The following is a 22,095-nucleotide window of genomic DNA, read 5'->3' on the forward strand; positions in this document are numbered from 1 at the left end:
GTTTAATAAAAATCTGCCCTCTCTGTTTTTTGAGGAATAAATCTGTATGATCTTTAATTCATGAAGAAAGGGAGATTCTATACAAAGCCTGATAAACATGGCATGGGAAATCAAATTTTGGCCATTAGAAGAGGGGGGAGCCCCTTAAGAATAATAGAATAAGAAAACCTTTTAAAATAACTTAAATGTTACATGGGAAGAATGTAGGGATGAAAAGGCATATGAACCAATAGAGCCATAAGAATTATTATTTAATATAATTAAATGTTAAGTGTAAATGGTTCTATTATGTAAAAATCAGGTTTCCATAATTCAGTATTCCTTTAGAGATCATAGTCTGTTCTTACATTAAGATCACAAGAATTCATTTTATCTAGTTAAATTATGACAAATCATCTTTATTTCTTTTTCCCTTTATTACATTAATAAAAATTTTTATCACCTCCCTCTCTGTAGAATGAAATATCAGTAAGATGGTTAAACATGGAATACAAACGTATAAAATATAATGAGAATAAATTTATACCTCATATTTGGGGAAAAATTTTTAAGAGTATTTCCACCCCCACCTCCATGGAAGCATTTTGTCTTTCATAAGAATTTTTAAAAAATCAATCTTGGAAAAAGAACTTGGGCAAAACAATAATTATTTAAATATTCAAAAGATAAGTTCATTTTCTACTTCTCGTCACCTTTTCTAAACTCATGTGTCTGAAAGTGGCTTTTGTGTACATTATGTGAAGGTACCACTATTATGGGGTCCATGGAGACACATTTTATATATAAGAAACATTTCAGTATATAGAATGTGTCTCTGGATGTTAGATAGCATGAATCATAGAAAAGATCAAACCAAATACTTTAAAAATTGAGTGACCCTTTCCTTGAACTAATGAAACAAAAATGGGATGTCCTGTGAGAACAAAATTTGTTTTATGCCTGTACATTGAATTCAGAGAACTGAAATCCCTAGGGTAAATTTAACTTTATGATTTATGAGGGTAAGGAAAACAAAGTTGAGATCAGTGCATTTTCCCTTCTGTTGTCAGGGGTAGGTATAGTATTTTGCAATGTATGACTCTTATTTTATGAGATCTTTGAAAGGAATGGAAGTTAGTGTTGTGTAAATGAAGCTATGGCCTAGAGATCTTGCTCAGTGTAGTCCACCAATATCTATATAACCTCATCAGTGGTGAGAAAGTGGACTTCCCTAGCCATCACTGTTCATAAGTAAGCTGTCTCATGAGCATTAGACTCACCATGTTTGTGGAACAAGCATACTGTCTGTGAATTTCCTGAGACAACTGGACAGAAACAGAAACACCAGTTCAGTCCTAAGATTCTTTTAGTCCAGTCTTCTAATTGCAGTACTAGAGGTTCCATTGTGGAAAGCAAAGTTGTCCATATAACATTAGACTCAACATTTCAAGGTGTGTCTAAAATATCTTGCTTCCCTATTAATGTAGTCCAGTGAGGCAGTCAGACAACAGAACCAAAGAAAGTAATAATAACACAGGCCAAATAAAATGCTAAGAAACAGAGAAGGGGGGAGGGGAATCAATGTTATGGATTGTTGAAGGCCAAATGGGATAGATGGCATTTGAGCTGAATTTTTAATAAGGGGGAGTTTCAGGCAAGCAGGGAATAAGGGATTGGGGTGAGAGAGGATATCTCAAGATGAGGATCTTCACAAAGGCACCAATGTAGGAAAGAAACGCCATGTTCAGGAGACAATGAGTGGTCTTGTTCAGCTGCTGTGTACAATATCAAAGTCTAAGACAAGGAGGAATAGGAGTAGGGGAGAAGCTTCTAAAAGTGAGCTGAGGAGTGCCCATTGTGGTTCAGCGGTTAACGAATCCGACTAGGAACGATGAGGTTTCAGGTTCGATCCCTGGCCTTGCTCAGTGGATTAAGGATCCGGTGTTGCCGTGAGCTGTGGTGTAGGTTGCAGATGCGGCTCGGATCTTGCATTGCTTTGGCTGTGGCATAGGCTGGTGGCTACAGCTCAGATTAGACCCCTAGCCTGGGAACCTCCATATGCTGTGGCAGCGGCCCAAGAAATGGCAAAAAGAAAAAAAGAAAGAAAAAAAAAAAAGAAAAGTGAGCTGAGACTGTATCATGAATGGCCTTGAAACCCATGACTCTGGAATCTACCACTGCTGGCTGAATAGAGGTGATCACACATTTTTCTACACAAGCTACATGATCACACCTTGGTTTTAGGGATATGACTTGTCTCAGTTTAAGGAATTACTGGAGGGAGACATACTTCTTATCATGCTATAAAATAGAGGTATGACTCTGGTAATGGAGAGGAGGGTGAGAGTATAGCCATCTCGAAGGCCTGGAAAAACTAGAGAAAATGGTAGCCGTAGATATATATAACTTCTTGGCAATTTTACAATTATTAATCACATTCTTCTTCAGATTTACTTCCATACTGGAGTCTTGGTCTTCCTAATTTCTTCTTAAGATATTCTGTTATATTAAACTCTCCCACCTACTTGCTCCCAGACCTTTGGTTAGCCCCTTAAATTCCACTGTGTCCTGTATTGGCTAGAGTGACTGGAAACACATGCAGGGTTCCAGATGCTGAAGCCTCCTGGGTTTATTTGGTTTTCTTGTGGTTGGTTTATTGTGTTGATCACTCCCTTCCTAAAGTGTCAGGCTTCTGTTATAACCACTTGCTTACATTTTTATATTGGGCTAATGTCCTTAGTCATAGCAAATGATAGCTTCGTAATGTTCTTGTAAACATAATGCTTCGGGGTATGTTTTCTTTAAATATTTCCCAGAATTTACTATACTGAAATCTGTACACAGCATGTATTCTCACTGATTCAGACTTATAATTGTTTTCTATGGTTAATCTAATCAGTCTAACATTTCACAAGTCAGAATTTAGTTTGGTCTATATTGCTGGAGACTTTACCACATATTCTTTCAAATAATTTGTAAGAATTTATAAGACTGATGCGCTACCTACTGCGCTAACAAGGCCACCTTGAATAATTTGTAAAAATTTATTGAGAAATATTTTATACTAATCCAGGACATGTTTTATACTGTCTTACCTAAAAATATCTGTCTCTCACTTTTTGATTCCTATTTCTTAATTCTCTAGTTATGATAACATGCCTTCTGTATCAAACCTAGTTTTCTGAAAGTCTCATTAGATTATATTTGCTGGTTCCCCTTTACCCACTTGCATTTTGCTCTTTAAAACTCTTCTATCTTTAGGTGTATTTCTTTTGCCCTTTATTTATGGATAGCACTGGCTGCGTATAAAAATAAGACTCTACTACTTTTCAAGATTATTTCTGTATTTTGGGCAACCATCTCTTAGAGGTTGCCCAAAATACTGAGTGTTACACAGTGATAACAGCCTGAGAATTTGAGAAGGCAACTTTCCATTGTTTGTCCCACAACAAAATTAATATTTTTAAGTAAATGGCTACATTTTACATGCATGACCCTAATAAGCAATCAGTGCCAACAGACCACCAATGCTTTCTATGTCTGGTGTTAGTGCATGTGTGAATGGGTGATGCTAGCTACTGATTACATTATAATACTGTGGTAAAGCACACTGTTATCATCCAACCATGACTTCCATTCAATTTCAATAAGTTCTCAAGTACATACACTGACATCCCATTTTCATGTCATTCAAATAAAAATAAATCACATTCAGAGCAGCCAAGCCTAATGATACAAAATCTGGTGACTTGGGCCTTTTCTTCCTTGCTTCCTTCTTAATGTTGACAAAGAATCAGAAAATGAAAGGGTAGTCTAGATAATTTGATTTCCATATTTTCCATTTCCTATCTAGGAGATAAAAGAGCTCTGACACTTGATTAACCATCTGAGACAAGTGTTTTCCCCTGAGATAGAGACAGCTATCAGCTGGGAATTTGAGTCTGCCTGCCAACCATTCTCCCCATGATGATGGTGTCGTTTTAGGTTTGGCCTATGGAAAGGTTGCTGCTCTTACAAATTCCAATGGTAGTGCTATTTGACAGTTTCTTCTCCCACTGATTCTAGAGGAAAATATTTTAGTATTCTTCCTTACGGATAACTGCAGACTTTGCTCTGGTTTAAATTGCCCTATGCTGTGAATCCTTAAGTTCATATATAAATCATATTTATCTCTAGTCTCAAATACTAACTTGATGCTCTTTAGATTGAACAGTCTCTTTTGTTTTCCTGACTTTTCTTCTAAATTTTTTAATGCAACCTGGGAAGTTCACTACAAATTCCTCTTAGAATTCTCCCTTTACTTACTGTTCTTTGATTGATCAATACATGGGACTCTATTTGTTTTCTTCTTTGGAATCTACTCCTGCTTTCAAATTCTTGAGCTTCTGAACAGTAAAATTAATGCATTTCTGTGTTAATCATAGGATTTGGTCCTTATGAAAAAAGTCAAATGACTTTTGCAGAATCCATACTGCATGAAGAGTGTGAGAGTTAGTTTATATACATTCTTAGAACTCATTCATCATCTATACTTCCTTTCAGTGATGTAGGGGTCCTTTGGATAAGAAGCTCCTGGGTCCTATTATCTTGAATAACTGTCTCTATGGTTCAACACAGAAAGCTGGGATTTGAGTTCCCATCATGGCTCAGTGGTTAACAAATCCGACAAGGAACCATGAGGTTGCGGGTTCCATCCCTGGCCTCCCTCAGTGAGTTAAGTATCAGGCGTTGCTGTGAGCTGTGTTGTAGGTTGCAGACGCAGCTCAGATCCAGCGTTGCTATAGCTCATAGTCTGGCGGCTACAGCTCTGATCTGGGAACCTCCATATGCCATGTGCGCAGCCCTAAAAAGGCAAAAAGACCAAAACAAAAACAAAAACAAAAAAAATGCTGGGATTGAGCGAGCTGATCTGATTAGTTTATTTCTTGTATCTAGAAATTATTTTCTTTACCAAATTATAGATAAATACAAAAATTAATAATAAGTAATGTTTCCCTGGATTATTTCCATTCTGAATTTACTAATGACCAGGGACCAAAGTTATAGAAACTATTTTAATTTGATGTTTAAAAAAAAGTGCTTGCTCATCTATTCACCACCTCTCCTTGGGACACTGCTTGCCAAGAAAATAGTACTCTAAAGGAGCACCTAAAGAAATCCACTATGCTCTATAGTAGAAAGAAATAAAATTAAATTAAAAAAATAAAAAATAAAATAAAATAAAGAAATCCAGGCAAACCTCTCAGAGTAACTTTGAGAATTGCCTTTTTGTGGGGTGAGGAAATGCAGCAGAAAGAGGAAAGAGAATTGCATTTTCTTTGTTATTCCTTTTTCTACTTCCCAATTTACATATTTCCTTTATCATACTCTCCCCATCATGGGCCTCAGTTTTACATATAAAAGGAATGGAGGAGTTCAGGTCCTGGCACAGTGGTTGACGAATCCGACTAGGAACCATGAGGTTGCGGGTTCAGTCCCTGCCCTTGCTCAGTGGGTTAACGATCCAGCGTTGCCGTGAGCTGTGGTGTAGGTTGCAGACGTGGCTCGGATCCTGCGTTGCTGTGGCTCTGGCGTAGGCCGGTGGCTACAGCTCTGATTCAACCCCTAGCCTGGGAACCTCCATATGCCGCGGGAGCGGCCCAAGAAATAGCAACAACAACAACAACAACAAAAAGACAAAAAAAAAAAAAGGAATGGAAAGAGTTGGGATTCTACTAATTCTCCCCAAAGAGATTTGACTTGAGGAAAATACTGTTCCATAGGAGCACTACACCTATCCAAAACCCTGTCCATTCATTCATTATCATTGAGAACCTCTTCATGCCTGCAGCTTTAAGCCAAGAAGGGGCCAGTCTTCAGAGGAGTCTAGTGCTAATTTAGCCCAACCTAATCCAGATCTCAGTTCCAGGCCAGGGCTTGTCCACTGCAGTTGTGTTTCTTGCAATTATTACATGAACCCAATTAATTTAGTTTAGGATGATTCATCTTCTACTAAACTTCATATTGGCCAAATTGATTGATAAACAGGATTGTTTAAAGAAATTAATAGCATAAACATGACTTTAAGAAAGGTAAGTATAGCTAATTTTTTTTAAGTTTGATTTTAAAGACTTTTTTTTACACCAGTGGTAAATATTTGATGGATGTTTCTGTCAGGGAGTCACCTTGAAGGCTCTCAGGAGTAGGCATCCTGCAGCCTCAGTCCTCTCTTTAATCCTTTGATAGGGCTGCCTCCTCCTAGCATTGCAGCTACCCAAGTAAGTATCTTCCTGAAGCAGCCCCAATTTCCTATGACCCTCAGTCAGATGGACATTACTAATTGTAGGAAAATATCAATCTTAATTCAGAAAGGGTCTCAAAAGTCTTCATTATTTCCAAGATTACTGTAGTAGCCACTTATCCTCTTGGTGTCCTATTCAGTGATATATTCAGTGGTTGGTTGGTCTTGGATTCTTAACTGGCAGAATATCTGAGTTCAGAGCCAGAAGACGTCAAGGAAGTTGTCTAGTCCAACTCTCTTTTTCATTAATCAAAGTACCTGAGTCCAGGAAAGTGAAATGACATGCTCAAGGCCACACTGTTTAGAACAGAAGTAGAATTAAAAAACAGATATTCTGGGTCTTGTGCTTTTTTTTCAGTATTTTACATACCCTCAGCCCCACCCCTGGGGAATGAAGAAGTTCATCTCTATAATGATGTTATTGGTATTCATCTTTGTTTCAATTAATACATATGTTTGGATAATAAAAATTGAGGAATTTTATTTTCCCAAAAATAAAGCAGATGGGATCTTCTTCATTATGTAGTCTGCCTACTGGCCTTAATAATAAATTATGTAGGCATTTGTGTATGTTTAAACTGTGAACCCCATGCCTGAACTTAAGATTTCTCCCTGAAACTACAAGTGAAATTAATTGTTGGTTTTTTAATTCTTAGAAATTCTTGTTAGCAGTTTCACTCAGTCATTTCATAAACAGTCTGAGTACCTGCTTTCCGACTTGCTTTAGGGTAGAGATATACTTGCTGTTCACCAGCCTTACCAAAGTAGCCATCCCTCGAACATCTTAGATATCAGAAAATATTTTGTATCTTAGAGGAATGAAACATTATTTAAAAAGATGCAGTAACCAATTCATACCTCTTTCTCATTCACATTTATCTTCTCCCACATTAGGGATCTAGTTCTTCGTCTCACTGTAGAAGTTAAGTTAGACAATTTTCCCCTTAGAGTATTTACTCTGTGTGTATGTATATTATATATCCCAAAATATTTAAATAAAATGATAACTTCAACTCTACATATCTAGTAAGGATAAAATAATACTCTTCACAGCATTTGGAAAATTATTTCTTTGCCAAATGAAAAATATGTCATGCTTAAAACAATTCACACTAGAAAATGTCACCCAGAAAATAATATTCCATGTCAGATTATAATAGCAGAAAGCTAGTAAAACACATAAGTTTAATCTTAAACCATTTTGCTGAAGTTGTCCATAAAAAAGTTATCTCTTAGTTATAAAGAAGCATTAGATATTTAATGCTAGGCATTCCCATATTTTTTTTTTTTCCAATCCACACTGAACACAAAGTGAGCCTGAAGTCTGATGCAGGATGTAGCTATTGCTATTCAAATTTAATCAAGAGGTCCAATCACTTGATTATCTCAGTAGATACTCTCTAAGTAGGGGTAATATGTACATAGCTCTTTAGCTAGATATGTTTTTCTGATAAGACATCTGTCCAGAGAGAACAACTTTGTAAACTGAATTTGTGGTCTGTTCAAATGCCATCCTCTTTGTTTACACATTTGGTGTTATTACTTAAGTCTTTTCACTGATTATAGCTCCTTCTAGTTCCAAAATATATTGTAGTCTTTTGTGATCTGTGAAGACTGCATTAGTTCTTTAAATCTACTTGAACTTAATGTAGTTTTTCTTCTAACATTTAGAAGGTTTTTTTGGTTGATCATAGTGATGCCTTATGATTAAGAAGAGATCTAAATTATGCCAGGGAAGTGATCAACTCTTGGCTATGATGTTGAGCTAGTAGATTTAAACTCAGATATTTGACTTCTTTTCCACTTCTCATTCCACAAATTCCATTTTAGTCTTTCCCGATCTCTATAACTTGCACATTATTTTTATGCCTTTGAATAATATGTGAATAGACTTTTGTCTGTGTTTTTTGTTGTTGTTTGCTTCTTTTTCTTTTTCCCTTTTTTGGCCGCCCCACAGCATTTGGAGTTCCTGGGCCAGGGATCAGATCTGAGCCACAGTTGAAACCTAAGCCACAGCTGTGGCAATGCCAGATCCTTAACCCACTGTGCCACGCTGGGGATCAAACCTGTGTCAGGGCTCCCAAGACGGTGCAGATCCTGTTGAGCCATGGCAGGAACCCCTTGTCTGAGTTTTATCAGCTATCATAGTGGTTTATTCTAGTGCTCACCAACATTTCAAACTGTTTTATCTTTTTATTAATGATTTTCTTATCAATATCTCCAGTGCTTCCCAAAACTCCATACATATGCTGAATGGAATCTATTTTTTAATCATTTATAAGTCATCATATTGAAAACATTATTTGAACTGCAAATTTTATTCACACTGTGAATGATATGGATTTTTAACACAGACTCTCCATATAGTACAGTACTGGCCTGACTTTGAAGAACCAGCTGCTGTTTGTGGAGACAGATGGAGATTTTTTTCCGAGTGGTCATTCTCTCACTGGGGGTGGGGAGGATGTTTCTCAAAGTTGTTTGTTGCCTGGGCTTCCTCACCTTCAAAAGTTAATAAAAATTTGCTTTTCTGGGGAGTTTCCATCATGGCTTGGCAGTTACAAACCTAACTAGGATCCATGATGATGCAGGTTCGATCCCTGGCCTCACTCAGGGGGTTAAGAATCCAGCATTGCCGTGAGCTGTGGTGTAGGTTGCAGACACAGCTCAGATCTTGCATTGCTGTGGCTGTGGTGTAGGCTGGCAGCTGTAGCTCTGATTGGACCCCTAGCCTGGGAACCTCCATATGCCAAGGTATGGCCCTGGGGGGGAAAAAAAGGCAGCAAATTTGCATTTTTGCAAATGATGAGAAAAGGCAGGAGGGGAGTTTTTAGATGTTAACTGAAACCAAAATAGATAATAAAGAGAGGTAGAGGAACATAACCACTGCTGACCCTGTCACCACATTTTTTTTTTCAGTAAATTCTTCTATAGAGTCTTTGTTATACAATTTTTCTGTGTTTCTTCATTATATGTTCTTAAGTGTTTTTAAAACTATTAATTTTAGATTGTTTATAATTGAGCAGTTTATTTCTGTAGGAATTTAACACTGATAATTAAGCACACTATAGTCAAACACACCCAAAGTACATGGACTTGTCCCTCTATCTAGCTTCCAAAGATATTACAAAGATATTTAGAATCCTGGCCTTGCACTTGTCAATATTTTGAGGTGTGTGATGAGTAAATGGAACAGCCTTACATTTTTCAGTGGTAGAACTGTCAAGGAGAATTTCTTTCTTGCCCCTCACCCCAACTCCCAAATGCAGACTGTTTCAGAATGCATTACAGAGAAAACAAACAGTTGATTTTAAGTTAAGGATGAGCCTAACAACCATTTGCACTACATTGATGTCAAAAGTACCTCTCTGCCAAGCTCTGAAATGCATCTTCAAAAACTACTGAAAATATCCAAGAACTTTAGTGATGAGCTACAAATGGACTTTGGTATTGATAAATAAAAGTCAATATGTATAGTGAAAGGAGAACTTACTGTGATAAATGGGCCCACCATCAGTAAAGATCAAATTATTGACTATCTAGGGCAAGGAAAAACCTGTCTATAGCTAACTTCTCCAGGTGAGAAGAATAAGCCACAACAGCAATTCAGGAAAAGTTCAAAAAAACAAGTAAGGAGAATTCATTAAAAATACATACAGAAGAAGGCAGTTACATTCTGTTGAATATATTTGTGATGTGAAGGTAATACATTTCTTTGGCCTGGCCTGGGGTCTCCCATTTTTCTTTTGCCTTGAATGAGCTCCCTTTGGGGCACTCATATTCCTTCTCAAGGAGATCTAATTCAGATTTCACTTCCCAACAGAACTTATTGCAGGGAAATTACCTCTGCATTCCTAAAAACCATGTCACTCTTGGAATATTGTCTTTAGTGCTCCTACTAGTTAGTTTTTATTTTACCTCAACTAGATCACATGTTGTATGCAGGCACATTAAAAGTGCCCCCCCCTCTTTTTTTCATCCTTCACATGGTCTAGCACAGAGCTCTACCTATAATCATCACTAGATCAGTACTTGTTGATTTCATCACTTTTTGAAATGATTCATTAGAGAAGCCTTAGAGACACATCATGTCAGAGTTTAATGATGAAATATCACAAAAAACACCCAAAAGAACAATTGCAAAGATTAGTCTATCAAAAAAAATTTGGAATGGCAGTAATTAAACACTTCAGTGTCTATTGTTCCCAACTGACAAAATGTAGGTATTTCTTCTACAGTGAATTTAACTGGATACTCTATAAACTACCCAGTAAAAAAAATAAAAAAGACAAATCTTGTACCATCTCAAATTTGGAAGCTAAAGTGTAATTAAGCAAAATATCTAAAGAATAATCCTTTCTCTTCTCCTACTTCAACACAAAATACACCCTCCAAAAATCAGAGGTAGAGACAAAAATATGTGCATGGTAGCTTATAGTGTAAATTTAATAAAGATCATGCAGCTAAAACTATATCTAACTTTCCAGTTTTCTTAAGAGATTTGAGATGTCAGTTCATCCTGGGCCCAGTTTATTGTCACTAGAAAAGGTTGGAGGCATTGACTTTTATATTCTAATACTATGCTTTCTTCATCTCTTTGAGGCCCTTGTGTCTAGAAAAGTCTTTTAGAGAGATGACTAAATGAATGAATAGGTGCAAGTTTTTTTGTTTGTTTGTTTGTTTAGGGCCACACCAGTGGTTCCCAGGCTAGGGGTCGAATAGAAGATGTAGCCGCTGGCCAACATCACAGCCACAGCAATGTGGGATTCAAGCCGCGTCTGTGACCTCCCCACAGCTCACAGCAAGGCTGGATCCTTAACCCACTGAGTGAGGACAGAGATCAAACCTGCATCCTCATGGATTCTGGTCAGATTCATTAACTGCTGAGCCACGAGGGCAACTCCATAGGTGAAAATTTTAAGTTATGAAATAACAAGTGTAATGCATTGGATGACAAGTGTAATGCATTTACCCAAATAAACACTGATACTACTTCATGGGCTATTAGTAACAGATTTAGTTGTATGGTTAATTCTCTACTATAAATACCAATCTAAGTATTTCAGGAAATTAACAATTAGGATATATAGAGGAAAAAAATCATTAAAGCAGGCCAGAAAATTTTTGACCAATGTAATAGTATCCTGAAACTTTGATGAATTTAATTATTCCACTTAAATATTTCACAAATATCAATGGATTCAAAAATAATCTGTGAGTATGATCTAAATTGAGGAAAATTAAAGGGAGTGACACCAATGTAACTACTTAGGCCATACATACTACTTAGGTCTCTTCTTCTAAATCATGGACTAATCCACACCACTATTTTATGAATATGCATCTTTCATCTCAAGTGGCTTTAAACAAGAAACTGCATCCTCTTGGATTAGGAGGTACCTCTGCTTTATTCATTTGTTCATTCACTCATCTATTACACAGATTTTTCAAGAATTCCTTCTTTAGCCCAGGGCATACAGAGGTGCATAAAACAGACATGGTACCTATTTCCATGTTTTTTTCAGAAAATTGAAATGCACAAAATGAAAAACTGTGTTCATTTATTCAAATCAATTGTGTATATTTTTTCTCATACTTTGTTCCCAAACAAAAGATTTTAAAGAAACAGTGAATCCACTCTATGCTGGCCTTTATACAGAACAGAGCTGTGTTCTGAGAAGGTGGGTGAAATTGGAGAGACTGGACCAGAATCATGTTACTAGTCTCTTTTAAAGTGTATATAGTCTCTTCACGTTATGGTCCCCAATGTTATTCACAGTCCATGAAAACAAGGCAGGTGGAAAAAAAACATAATGGGAGTTCCTGTTGTGGTGCAGCGGAAACGAATCCAACTAGTATCCATGAGGATGCAGATTTAATCCCTGGCCTTGCTCAGGGGGTCAGGGATCCGGTGTTGCTGTGAGCTGTGGTGTAGGTTGCAGATGCAGCTCAGGTCTGGCGTTGCTGTGGCTGTGGTGTAGGCTGGCAGCTTCATCTCTGACCCCTAGCCTGGGAACTTCCATATGCCTCGGATGCGGCTCTAATAAGCAAGAACAAGACAGGTGGGAGGTGTAAGCTCTCCTAAGGCTGATATGGACTCTAGGCAGCCCTCCTTTGTGTCACTTAGTGAATGTGTGAAATAACACAAGCTCTAGCCTCTGCGTTTGCCCTCTCATCTCCTAATGGAGGTTTAGGAACAGTGGTCAGGCCCACTCCCCTGGTCAACAAACATTATTTCTTATAAATATTTATTTCATATATATATATATATATAATGACTTATAATTATATATTTTCTCTATTGCATTTTTGGCTTATCAGTAATATACTGTGTATGTTTTAGAGGCCTGAAGAGACAGTGGTAATTTTCACCACAGCAATCTGTGACAGAGAAAATTCCATATTGTTTGGCTTCAGACAAGTATGACATAATTTATGTTATTGAACACTTGCTTTGTTTTGTTATTTAGAGTGTCTTCATGAAGAGTACATCTATTTTTCCTGACACATGATTCCTTGAACAAATATAATAGGGAAATATATTACTTGTGGAGATAAATTATACCAAGTAGTATAATTTGTGAAAAAACGTAGAAACTTAAGTCTGTGTTTCTCTAACAGAGCCAGTTGTTATAATGTGTTTATAGGAAATTTTGGAGGCTGGCTTCTGTTCTGTTCATAATTCCTACTCAGAAAATATCTCATGACAGATGTGTGAAGACCTACCATTCAAAATATCAATTCTCCTTATTATCATTTGCAGAATATTTATCCTATATTTTTAAATCTATCTGTATAGGGCTTTTTAGTTGGTGTTTGGTACCATAGTTTTTAATTTGATGAAAGAGAACCAAAATGCATAAAATGTGTTCATCCACAGTGATTTGTGAGATAAAAGGAACCAGTGCACCAGCACAGAGCTCATCTAATTGACCAGCCTGATATTCTTCCTTCTGTGTCCTATTGCCGTTAATTGACTATATCGTTTTAGATTTATGCATTAAAAATACGATTTCTACTTCGAAGGGATCACTTTGTTACTTTGTAGCTTTTAAGCTGATGCATGAACTTATTTTTCTTCTACGATAAAGTCTCATCTATAGATTTTTCAACTAATTACATGTCTGCCAATACATACTTAGAGGATACATTTTATTTCAATTTATTATTTGTATTTACATAGTATGTCCCTGGAAATATCTGTGGAAATGAAAGGAAATGTTTAATGTTGTTTATTACTACTTTTTCATTGCGCTCTCTCTTTCTTTGCTCTCTCTCTCTCTCTCTTTTTTTTAATAGCTCCAGTCAGTCTGGTCAAGCATGACAGCAACTCAAACTCGGCAAACTTCCAAGATACTGAGGACATGCCTGACAGATGTGTCTTGGAAGAGTCTGAGAGTCCAGGTGAAAGCCATTTAAAAATAGTCAAGTATAAATGATAAATTTGACACAGCTTTGGGGTCCTAGGAAGGGGTGGAGGGATAGGACACTGCAATCCTGTTTTCTCTTAGCAGCTGCACTGTCAAATTAATGGTCACCTCCAGGGGTCACAGAGTAGAGCTGTTATCTTTTCCTCTTTCATCAAGAATTCAGTTGGAGGAAGTACAAAGGCTTTATGACTGAGAAGGGAAGCTGACACTATTAGTTCATTATCATCAATTTTAGGCTAAACTGGTTAATAGAGGCAGAGATTGGAAACTGGAGAAACGACAACATTTTAAATATTTCCAATAATGGGATCAATCGGAAATGGAGATTTAGGGAGAAAAGAGAAACAAATTGTCATCATTACTATCTATTCACCCTCTCTAAATATAGACAGAACTCTAACCTAACTGGAGTGAGAGGAATTTAGCATAACAATAATGGACAATTGAGCACTGTCAACTGTGTAGAACAAAAGAAAATAGTAACCCTTCCTCACTCCATAAAATTCACCCTACATCTAAGTTACTAATGTTTATATTTTCTTTGTAGAAAGAATAGAAAGAAAGGTTCTGGAAGGATAGTGCTGGGAACAGTTAAGCATGAATTTTTGCTTTTGTTTGTTTTGTTTTGAAGCATGCCTAGTCTTAACAACTAATTAATTAAGAGAAAAAAAACCTTGTGAGTAAATGACAATTCCCAATTTGCTACAAAGCCATCAGGTGCCAGAAGATTACCATAAGTGAAAGAGTTAACTATCTTCCCCCACTGAACATTTTTCTTTCCTGTTTTCTCTAGCTCTCGTGTACCCTCTACCCTCTCCCATCTTTGTGTGCTGATCCATCTATCAGATTTTTGATTCATCCTCTCTGTGGCCTGTCAGCTTAGTTAAGAGATTTCCAAATCTTGTAGCCTTTGCTGACAGGGGGCAGCTGCAAACAGTCCCCTGATCCTTCCCCGAGGAGAGCTACTGAGATTTAATTTTCAGTGAAAGGTGCAGCCTGCAATCTATGTCAGGTCCCCTAAGTCATCTCGGAACCCCAATAGGCCCAGTGGCAATGGCTTGTATTTCAGTCCCCTCCACTACACTGAGATTCCTCAAAAGATGAACTGCTGCTGTGTGCCTGTTTTCAGCCACACTTCTGCTTCAGCATCCATGGAACTGAGAAATGGCATCTTTAGCAATGACAGAAATCTTTCATCAGCACATTAACCCCACCCTCTGCCATAATATCTAAAAGACGAATTTAGATGTGTTCCCTGTGAAAAGTGAGAGGGTAGTAGTAGTATTAGATTTCTATTAAAATTATTTTAAAATTACTTTTAGTTCTGACTAAAATTGTCTAATTTTGACTAGGTTTTTAAACTTTCTTCTTTATCAATCATTTTATCAGGGAATTAAATCCTTGAGTCAAGTTTTTAGCAAAGTATTCATTGTTTTTGGCAAGAATAGATCAGCTTTGTACCATTAAAAGTAGAATAAATTTTGGTCATCCCTCAATATGAGTGGAATTGTAGTGAGATTCAAATATAGCATAGTCTAACTGATTGATATAAACAAAAAGATACATCAGAAAAGAAAGATCAATTAGAAAATATAGGTGCTGATAAAGAATCTTAACTTAAAAAGTGACTACCATTCTATGCATTGGACATCATTAAACTGGTAATAAAGAATGTATTACTCTGGCTTTTTCCTCTGTCCATTCCTGCATTTTAAGACATCTTGCCTTATAGGCCTAGAAACCTCTGGAGAGTTCACTACTGGTCTCACTGCCTTCCACTGAGAATTTGTGGCTTGGTTGTCATGGAGACATCGTATTTCTCCAAGAATTGCTCATATTGATCCGTGGCCAGGCGTAAATGGCCAAGCGAGTGTGAGGAGTAAAGGGGGCTGGGCAGTCCTATAAAATGACCAGGGCTTGTGGATTGGAAATAAGCTCATAGCAAACACTTAGGTAAAAAGAAAGAAGCAGTTTTATTTTGTTTCAAGATTTCTTTCTGCACTTTGGGCCATTGTCTTCCTTCTCTATGAACTGAAAGAAACTTGTTAGTCACTTGTCATGTCAGATCTTTGGTGCTTGTCCTGACACAGCTGTCAGCCTTCCAGCTCGGTGCAGTTCAGGGACACACAACAAAGAATCAGTGACATGAATTATTTATTGCTCCTTGTGTGGATAAAATTCTGTGATAAGAAATTAAGACACTTCTGACAGAGGTGCTTGTTTAGTAAGAAAGATTTTGATGAGAGAGTGCATTTCCTTGAAGTATGAGCATTTGAGAGGCAAAATTCTTGAAACTGAACATGAAGGAAGATTTGTGAAATTGGTGGCATGGCAGGACTTCCTTGAACTGTGAAAATATGACTGTCCATTTCTCTGTGTCCAAAAATTAACTTCAAAATATCAAGTCATTCAACTGTAGGGACTGCAAAACTATAAACATTACTTCGGTGATTTAGTTACCTCTACTTACCATTTATAAGTGGTATTCCTCTGGAAAGCATGTTTAACCACCTTTGTTACAAGAAGAAACAAAATTTGGGATTTTTAAATAGTAAGCGTTGAGAGGATTTCCTTAAATCAACAGATGTACTTCAGTGCTAAGCTTATACTGCATTAGTATATTCGTTATTTCTTGTATGGAACAGAGTGTATTTAAATCTGAATGAATTCATCCTTATCATTTTCACCTGAAATATTATCACTCATTTAAAATTCGTTTTAACATTTTCATGTACATGCAAAATCCCCCTGTTACAAAGTTGAATGTGGTCAGTCTTCTAGCTTTAATGGATATTGACCTTACATGGTTTTATCTATGCAATTCTCAATGACTAATATATTTATTACATCATTTTAATGAATAGTTCAAACAGCACCTAGAAGATGAAAACAAAAAAAATCATTTCCCCATCCAAGCACAATTCAAGAATATTGTCTCATATACTGTTCTCTCCAAATAAAGTAATTTCTTGGCAAATCCTCTCAACATTATTAGAGGATAATAATAATGTTGCTAGTATCAACTAATTTGCATTTGCATAGACCCAGAAAACTTGAAGTGCAGGAAAATAAAATAATTTTTTTAAGATGAAGTTGAAATTTTTTAAATGTTGGTAGAGAATTTTAAAATGTCAGTAATAAAATTTTTAGATTTTATATAAAACAGTAAAGTTGACTTTGTGAATTATCTTTGAATACAATGGGTTTCAAACCCAGTAGGTAGATTGTTTTACTTTTTCATTGACATCACTGCTTCTCCAGCACTGAATTGACTAGGACTACATTTGTAAATGGGCTGAAGTGTGGATATAGGTCACAATTTAGATGCCTGGTGGAGTGGTCATTCATCTGGTCTCCAGAGCACTCTACCTTATTCATCATGCCATTGCAATCTCTTTACTGGTTCAAGCTGTATACCCAGGTGAGTGCCTGCAGTCCATTAATGTTGGCAAAGCAACTTTAGACCAGAACATTCTTGTTTCTCTGACCCTACCAGTGAAACTGGAGGTCTTGTCTGATAGGTTAAGGTCTCCCTCAGCAGTGTCTTTTCTTTGGAATAATTCATTAGCAAAGAGTTTTGACTCACAGGTGAATCCCAGGTTGAAGTTTCCGGCTTAGACTCTGTGAAGTCTACTGGCTTCTTCACTGGCATTTATACATTCCTGGAACCTGTGGGAATAACTTTGATGTCCAGTAATAGAAATGCTGAGACAACATGTGAAATTGCATCTCCCTTTTTAGAGTTTTTTTGGGGGGCCATTAGGCTTTCCTTCTTTGGCTCTTTAAGGCGTAGTCACTTCTGAATCTGAAAGGTGTTATCACAAAAATAGTTCACTTTAGTCTTTCATTGTTTAAATTCTTATTAATGATTTTATGCACAGAGATTATAGCTCAATCCATGTTCTTCTGAATATTAAATAAGTTTTCCTTGCCCCTCATCTTTGTACCCCTGATGATAAAAGATTTAGTGTGACATTCACAAATTTTATCCAGGTGGTAATGAGAAAGCTTGAGCTTTTATCACCTTATTGGCTTGGAAAATAAAGAATTTTACTTGCACTGCACTAGGGAGAGTGTACTTAAATATAGTTTCAGCTGAAAATAGTAGTGAGTAGTGACAAGAGAGAGCTTGGATATAGGAAAAAAAAACTCAGATAAGCATTTCCATGTCATTCTGAAGTAGTTTATAATCAGTATGTATTCTGTCATTAATACATTTTTGTGGTTTTTATATAGCATGTTGGGTGTGTAGATCTACATACATCATTGTTAATCAATATTGCGTTTGCATGAACCCAATGAACAAAACTAGATTTATCACAGTTTCCTAGGGGATACTGCATTGTGAAAAGCCAAGGTAGATTTTTTTTTTCTTTTACTATTCTGGCTCATGAATCACCAACAAAAATCAGGTAACAGAAAGTAGGACAGATTCAGGACTGGAGTGCTGGAGATGGCTGATGATGATGCATGAAGCAGAAAAAATGTAGAATGTATGAGCAGCCCATCAATCATAGCCACCAAGAACACACTTCTTCTGGTTAGTGCTAAAAAATGTTCTAGAAGAAATAAGAACAATGTCAGTAGTAAAAACATGTAGTTTGTCTTTTAGTTGGCCTTAACAATATTAATATTTTAAATAATTTACCTGAAGGGAAAAATTTAAGCATCAATCTAGTAACTTTTTAAAAATGTAAAATTCTAGGCATGTATATGTAATACATATATAATACAATATTGAATATTGGTTTAGCTCAACTAAATAATCAGCTTTTTGAGTTTCTGCCAATAGGAGTGGGAGTTATTATGCATGGTTGCATCATTAATATAAATGTGTTTATAAGTAGTTAACTGAGGCACAATGCTCAAATTAGTCAAATTAATCTAATCAAGTAAGATTTTTTAGCCTGCAATAATCATACAAATAGTCTGAGAAAAGCATGCTCTTTAAAAAACTCTATAGCTCAAACCATATTTCAACTAATATTTATATAACATTTGACCCTAAAACTGCAGTTGTGAGTTTTTCTAAAAACAATCCAGCTGTTTGAAATCCATGGAAATTTACTAATTTCGAACTCAATTCTTCCTATTGACAACTTTTTATCTTTCTTGGTTATTAAAAAAAAACCAACTATATTATTAGGATTGCAATTACAATATATTTACCTGGGGCCTGGTTTATAAGTATTTTTCTTATACTGACATTTTATTTCAGTATAGGAAAAGAAATGTATAAACTATATGTGATTCCTTTCTTCCTTCCTGCCTTCCTTTACTGCTTTCTTCATTTCCTCCCTTCTTTCATCCTCCTCTCTCTTCCACCCTTCCTTTTTCCCTTCTTTCCTCATTCCCTTTCTTCTTTCTTCTTTTTTTATTTTACTATATAACCCAAGATAATTTGTTTTCTTTCCAGATGAACGAAGGCATCATTTATGGTTATCAAAGGTGTGCTCCTGTAAGCTGTGCTAAATGGAATCTCGTCTATAGGAATTAAATTTGGACAAATTAAGAAACCGCAAGCATGCCATTTGTTTATCATTGTATTTAAGCTACGTTGTCATTAGTCGAGTTATTTGTTTGTAGTAGATTTGCTGATATTTTGGTCAGGGTGTATTGAAAGTGTCTTTAGCAATCAAAAATATTCAAATTCACCTAATCTTAGAAAGTCATCATCTAAATCATTCTATGCTTCCTAGTTTTCTTTGACTATTTCCAACAAGGAGTACCAGTCCACAGACACACATTTAACAACATTTTAGATTTTCTTCTATTTTTCAGTTCCTGAATTATATAACCCCATTGCCTTTAAATAATGTAACAAGCAATGCTTTTAAATTTAATGCTACTTCAATATATTTAATCTAAAACTTTACCAAATTTTGCTTGATTTATTAGGTTAGGATATTTTGTTTTAGTAGGTGCTCTAATTCAGATCAATCACCCTATGGTAAATCTCATCCTTAAGCATGAAATGTTGTCAACAAATAGCCAATTCCATTTAGTCATCAATTAGCCCAAATAAGGGATAAACAGGAACAAATCTTGTGCAGTCAGGTTAATTTAGACTTCTAATGACATAGAGGCTAATGTCTTTAGCTAAAGGTTGATCTTGTTGGCCATACAGATGTAAATGAAGGAAGGGGAATCTACTGATAGCACATCACAATTGATCCTTATTAAGTATAAATTCTTGTAGTTCTATTCCCAGAAAGAAGCTTGACTAGCAGGAATTCTCAAACTAAAATATGCAACAATATAAATAGGAATAGACATAAAGTGCTCATCTATTATGGCCTTTAGTGATCTGATTTACTTGCTGTGATTTATATTGTATAATTCCTGAATTTATAGAAAATCATCACAAGATTGTTAGTGTGCATATGAATACAAATATTGACTAATGCATAGAAAAATGGAAATAAAGTACTAAATATACGATATATACCTCTATCTGTCTATCTGATAGGGAAGTTCTAGTCACTTCAATTCAACAAACATTTTTGGGGACACCAGCATCAGGTTCTGCCCAAGGGAGGATCAGTGGTCAAGAGAAAGGGGGAGATTGGAAAATAAAACTGTAAAATTGAAATAGCATGGTCTCTACCCTTAAAAAGCTTATATTTAATAGTTGACCTAAATGAACATGCCAGGACCAGACATCAGGTGAGTGTAACTCTTAAAATAGATAGAAATATGTGTTCTTTTTCTCCCTGAAAATGACATTACTTGAAATTACTTTTGAGTTGTACCTCAGTAACAGTAACATGTTATCAATATGAATAATGATGGAAAATTATCATCCCTTGAAAAACTATTATATATATATATATATTATATATATATATAGAGAGAAAGAGAGTATACACTCCCTTCACCCTTTTGGAAATTGTCAAAAGCCACTTGGAACATGTTTTAAAGTAAAGCAAGGTAGCAAGTTAGACAATGGAACACAGTTTCTTGCATGCTATGTACTGGCTCTGAAGGTCATTACAAGAAGGACTCTCCAAAATATTTTTAATGATAGCAATATCAAATAAGGATATATCCTCTCAAAATGGGAATTGTAATACTTGAAACTAATTTTGATGCTCAAGTTTGGTATGCTTGTTAAAAATAAACTTTTTTTAAAACTGTATTATATTATATTTTTTTCGAAGAAGAATAAAAATAAGTTTAAGGAGTTCCCATCATGGCTCAGCGGAAACGAGTCTGACTAGCATCCATGAGGACACAGGTTCAATCCCTGGCCTTGCTCAGTGGGTAAAGATCCAGCGTTGGTGAGCTGTGGTGTGTGTCGCAAATGTGGCTCTTATCTGGCATTGTTATGGCTGGGAACGTCCATATGCTGCAAGGGCAGCTCTGAAAACAAATAAAAGTTTAAATAGTTGCCATAGTTAACATTTTTTTGGGTCCAAAGAAAACAATATTAAATCCTTGATAAAGATGTTATGATGTCACTAGATAGAGGAAATCAGAAGTAGCATACTCCTAACATTACTAAATGAGATTTTTAAGATTTTTTGGTATCACATTTTATAGATGCTAAAATTAAAACTTCCAATCAAATGATTACTTAAAATCTTCTCTTATCAATATGAATTCTGGAGACCAACACCATTAGTTATCAAAACTTTTAATTCCTAAAAATAAGTTTTAGAGATAGACATTTAAAAATATTCCCTAATATCCATGTGCAAGTATGTTTATGACACAAATCCACTGGTCTTTTAAAAGTAATTATATTGACTTATGTTTAGCATGTTTCAGCAGTTCCTTTCATGAGGAGAACTTGAAATAGTAAATTGCCACACAATTAATTGGATCACCCACATGGTACCACAGCTAGAAGCTCAAAACTGTCTGCCTCTTAATTAGGTGTCTGTTCTTTTGTACGTCTAATTTTAGGTTAAGTGGAGTAATTGTATTAGTTTTTTTTTTTAAAGTGTACCATTGTAATAAATAAATCATTCAAAAATTACATTGGCTTTCTTTTTTGGTAATAATCCTGATATTGCTTTTGATTACATACTTCCTTCCAAGGAAGACCATATTTTCAAATTTGCAAACCAGGATTCTGTTATCTGCGATGTTACACACTGGCTATGTTTCATGATGGAAGACTCTAGGTCTAAGAACCAAGACTTCATTGCCATGTGTCCAGGCAGCATGTCCTTGCTGTCCATCTCAGAGTGTCACTTCCCTGTCCAGTAGAGAGCTCTCTCACAGGACTCGTCCAGAGACCCTCTATGAGATTGTTTATGGAAAGCAATCTGAACGCTGTAAAGCACTTCATATATAAGGTAAAATTTATAGCATTATAAACACAGAACAGTGGCCTCAGGCCTGAAATATTCTGTTGCTATTTCAGAAACCAAGTTAAGGCTATTGTGAACATGTCACTAT

At 36.0% G+C, this 22,095-nt stretch overlaps 1 protein-coding gene across 1 annotated transcript in view; it reads left to right on the forward strand.

The window, feature by feature from the left end:
• WDR72 (WD repeat domain 72) overlaps window positions 1–20,827 on the forward strand; it is a 223,525-nt gene extending 202,698 nt beyond the window's left edge. Inside the window, exons 19-20 of the mRNA XM_047766309.1 lie at window positions 13,559–13,663; window positions 19,106–20,827. Of these exons, the coding sequence (XP_047622265.1) occupies window positions 13,559–13,663; window positions 19,106–19,161 (161 nt within the window). The 3' untranslated portion in view covers window positions 19,162–20,827. The remainder of the gene's footprint in view (window positions 1–13,558; window positions 13,664–19,105) is intronic.
• The last annotated feature ends 1,268 nt before the right edge of the window (window positions 20,828–22,095 follow it).

The sequence above is a fragment of the Phacochoerus africanus genome, chromosome 2 (assembly GCF_016906955.1).
Source record: "Phacochoerus africanus isolate WHEZ1 chromosome 2, ROS_Pafr_v1, whole genome shotgun sequence".
NCBI classification, from domain to species: Eukaryota; Metazoa; Chordata; class Mammalia; order Artiodactyla; family Suidae; genus Phacochoerus; species Phacochoerus africanus.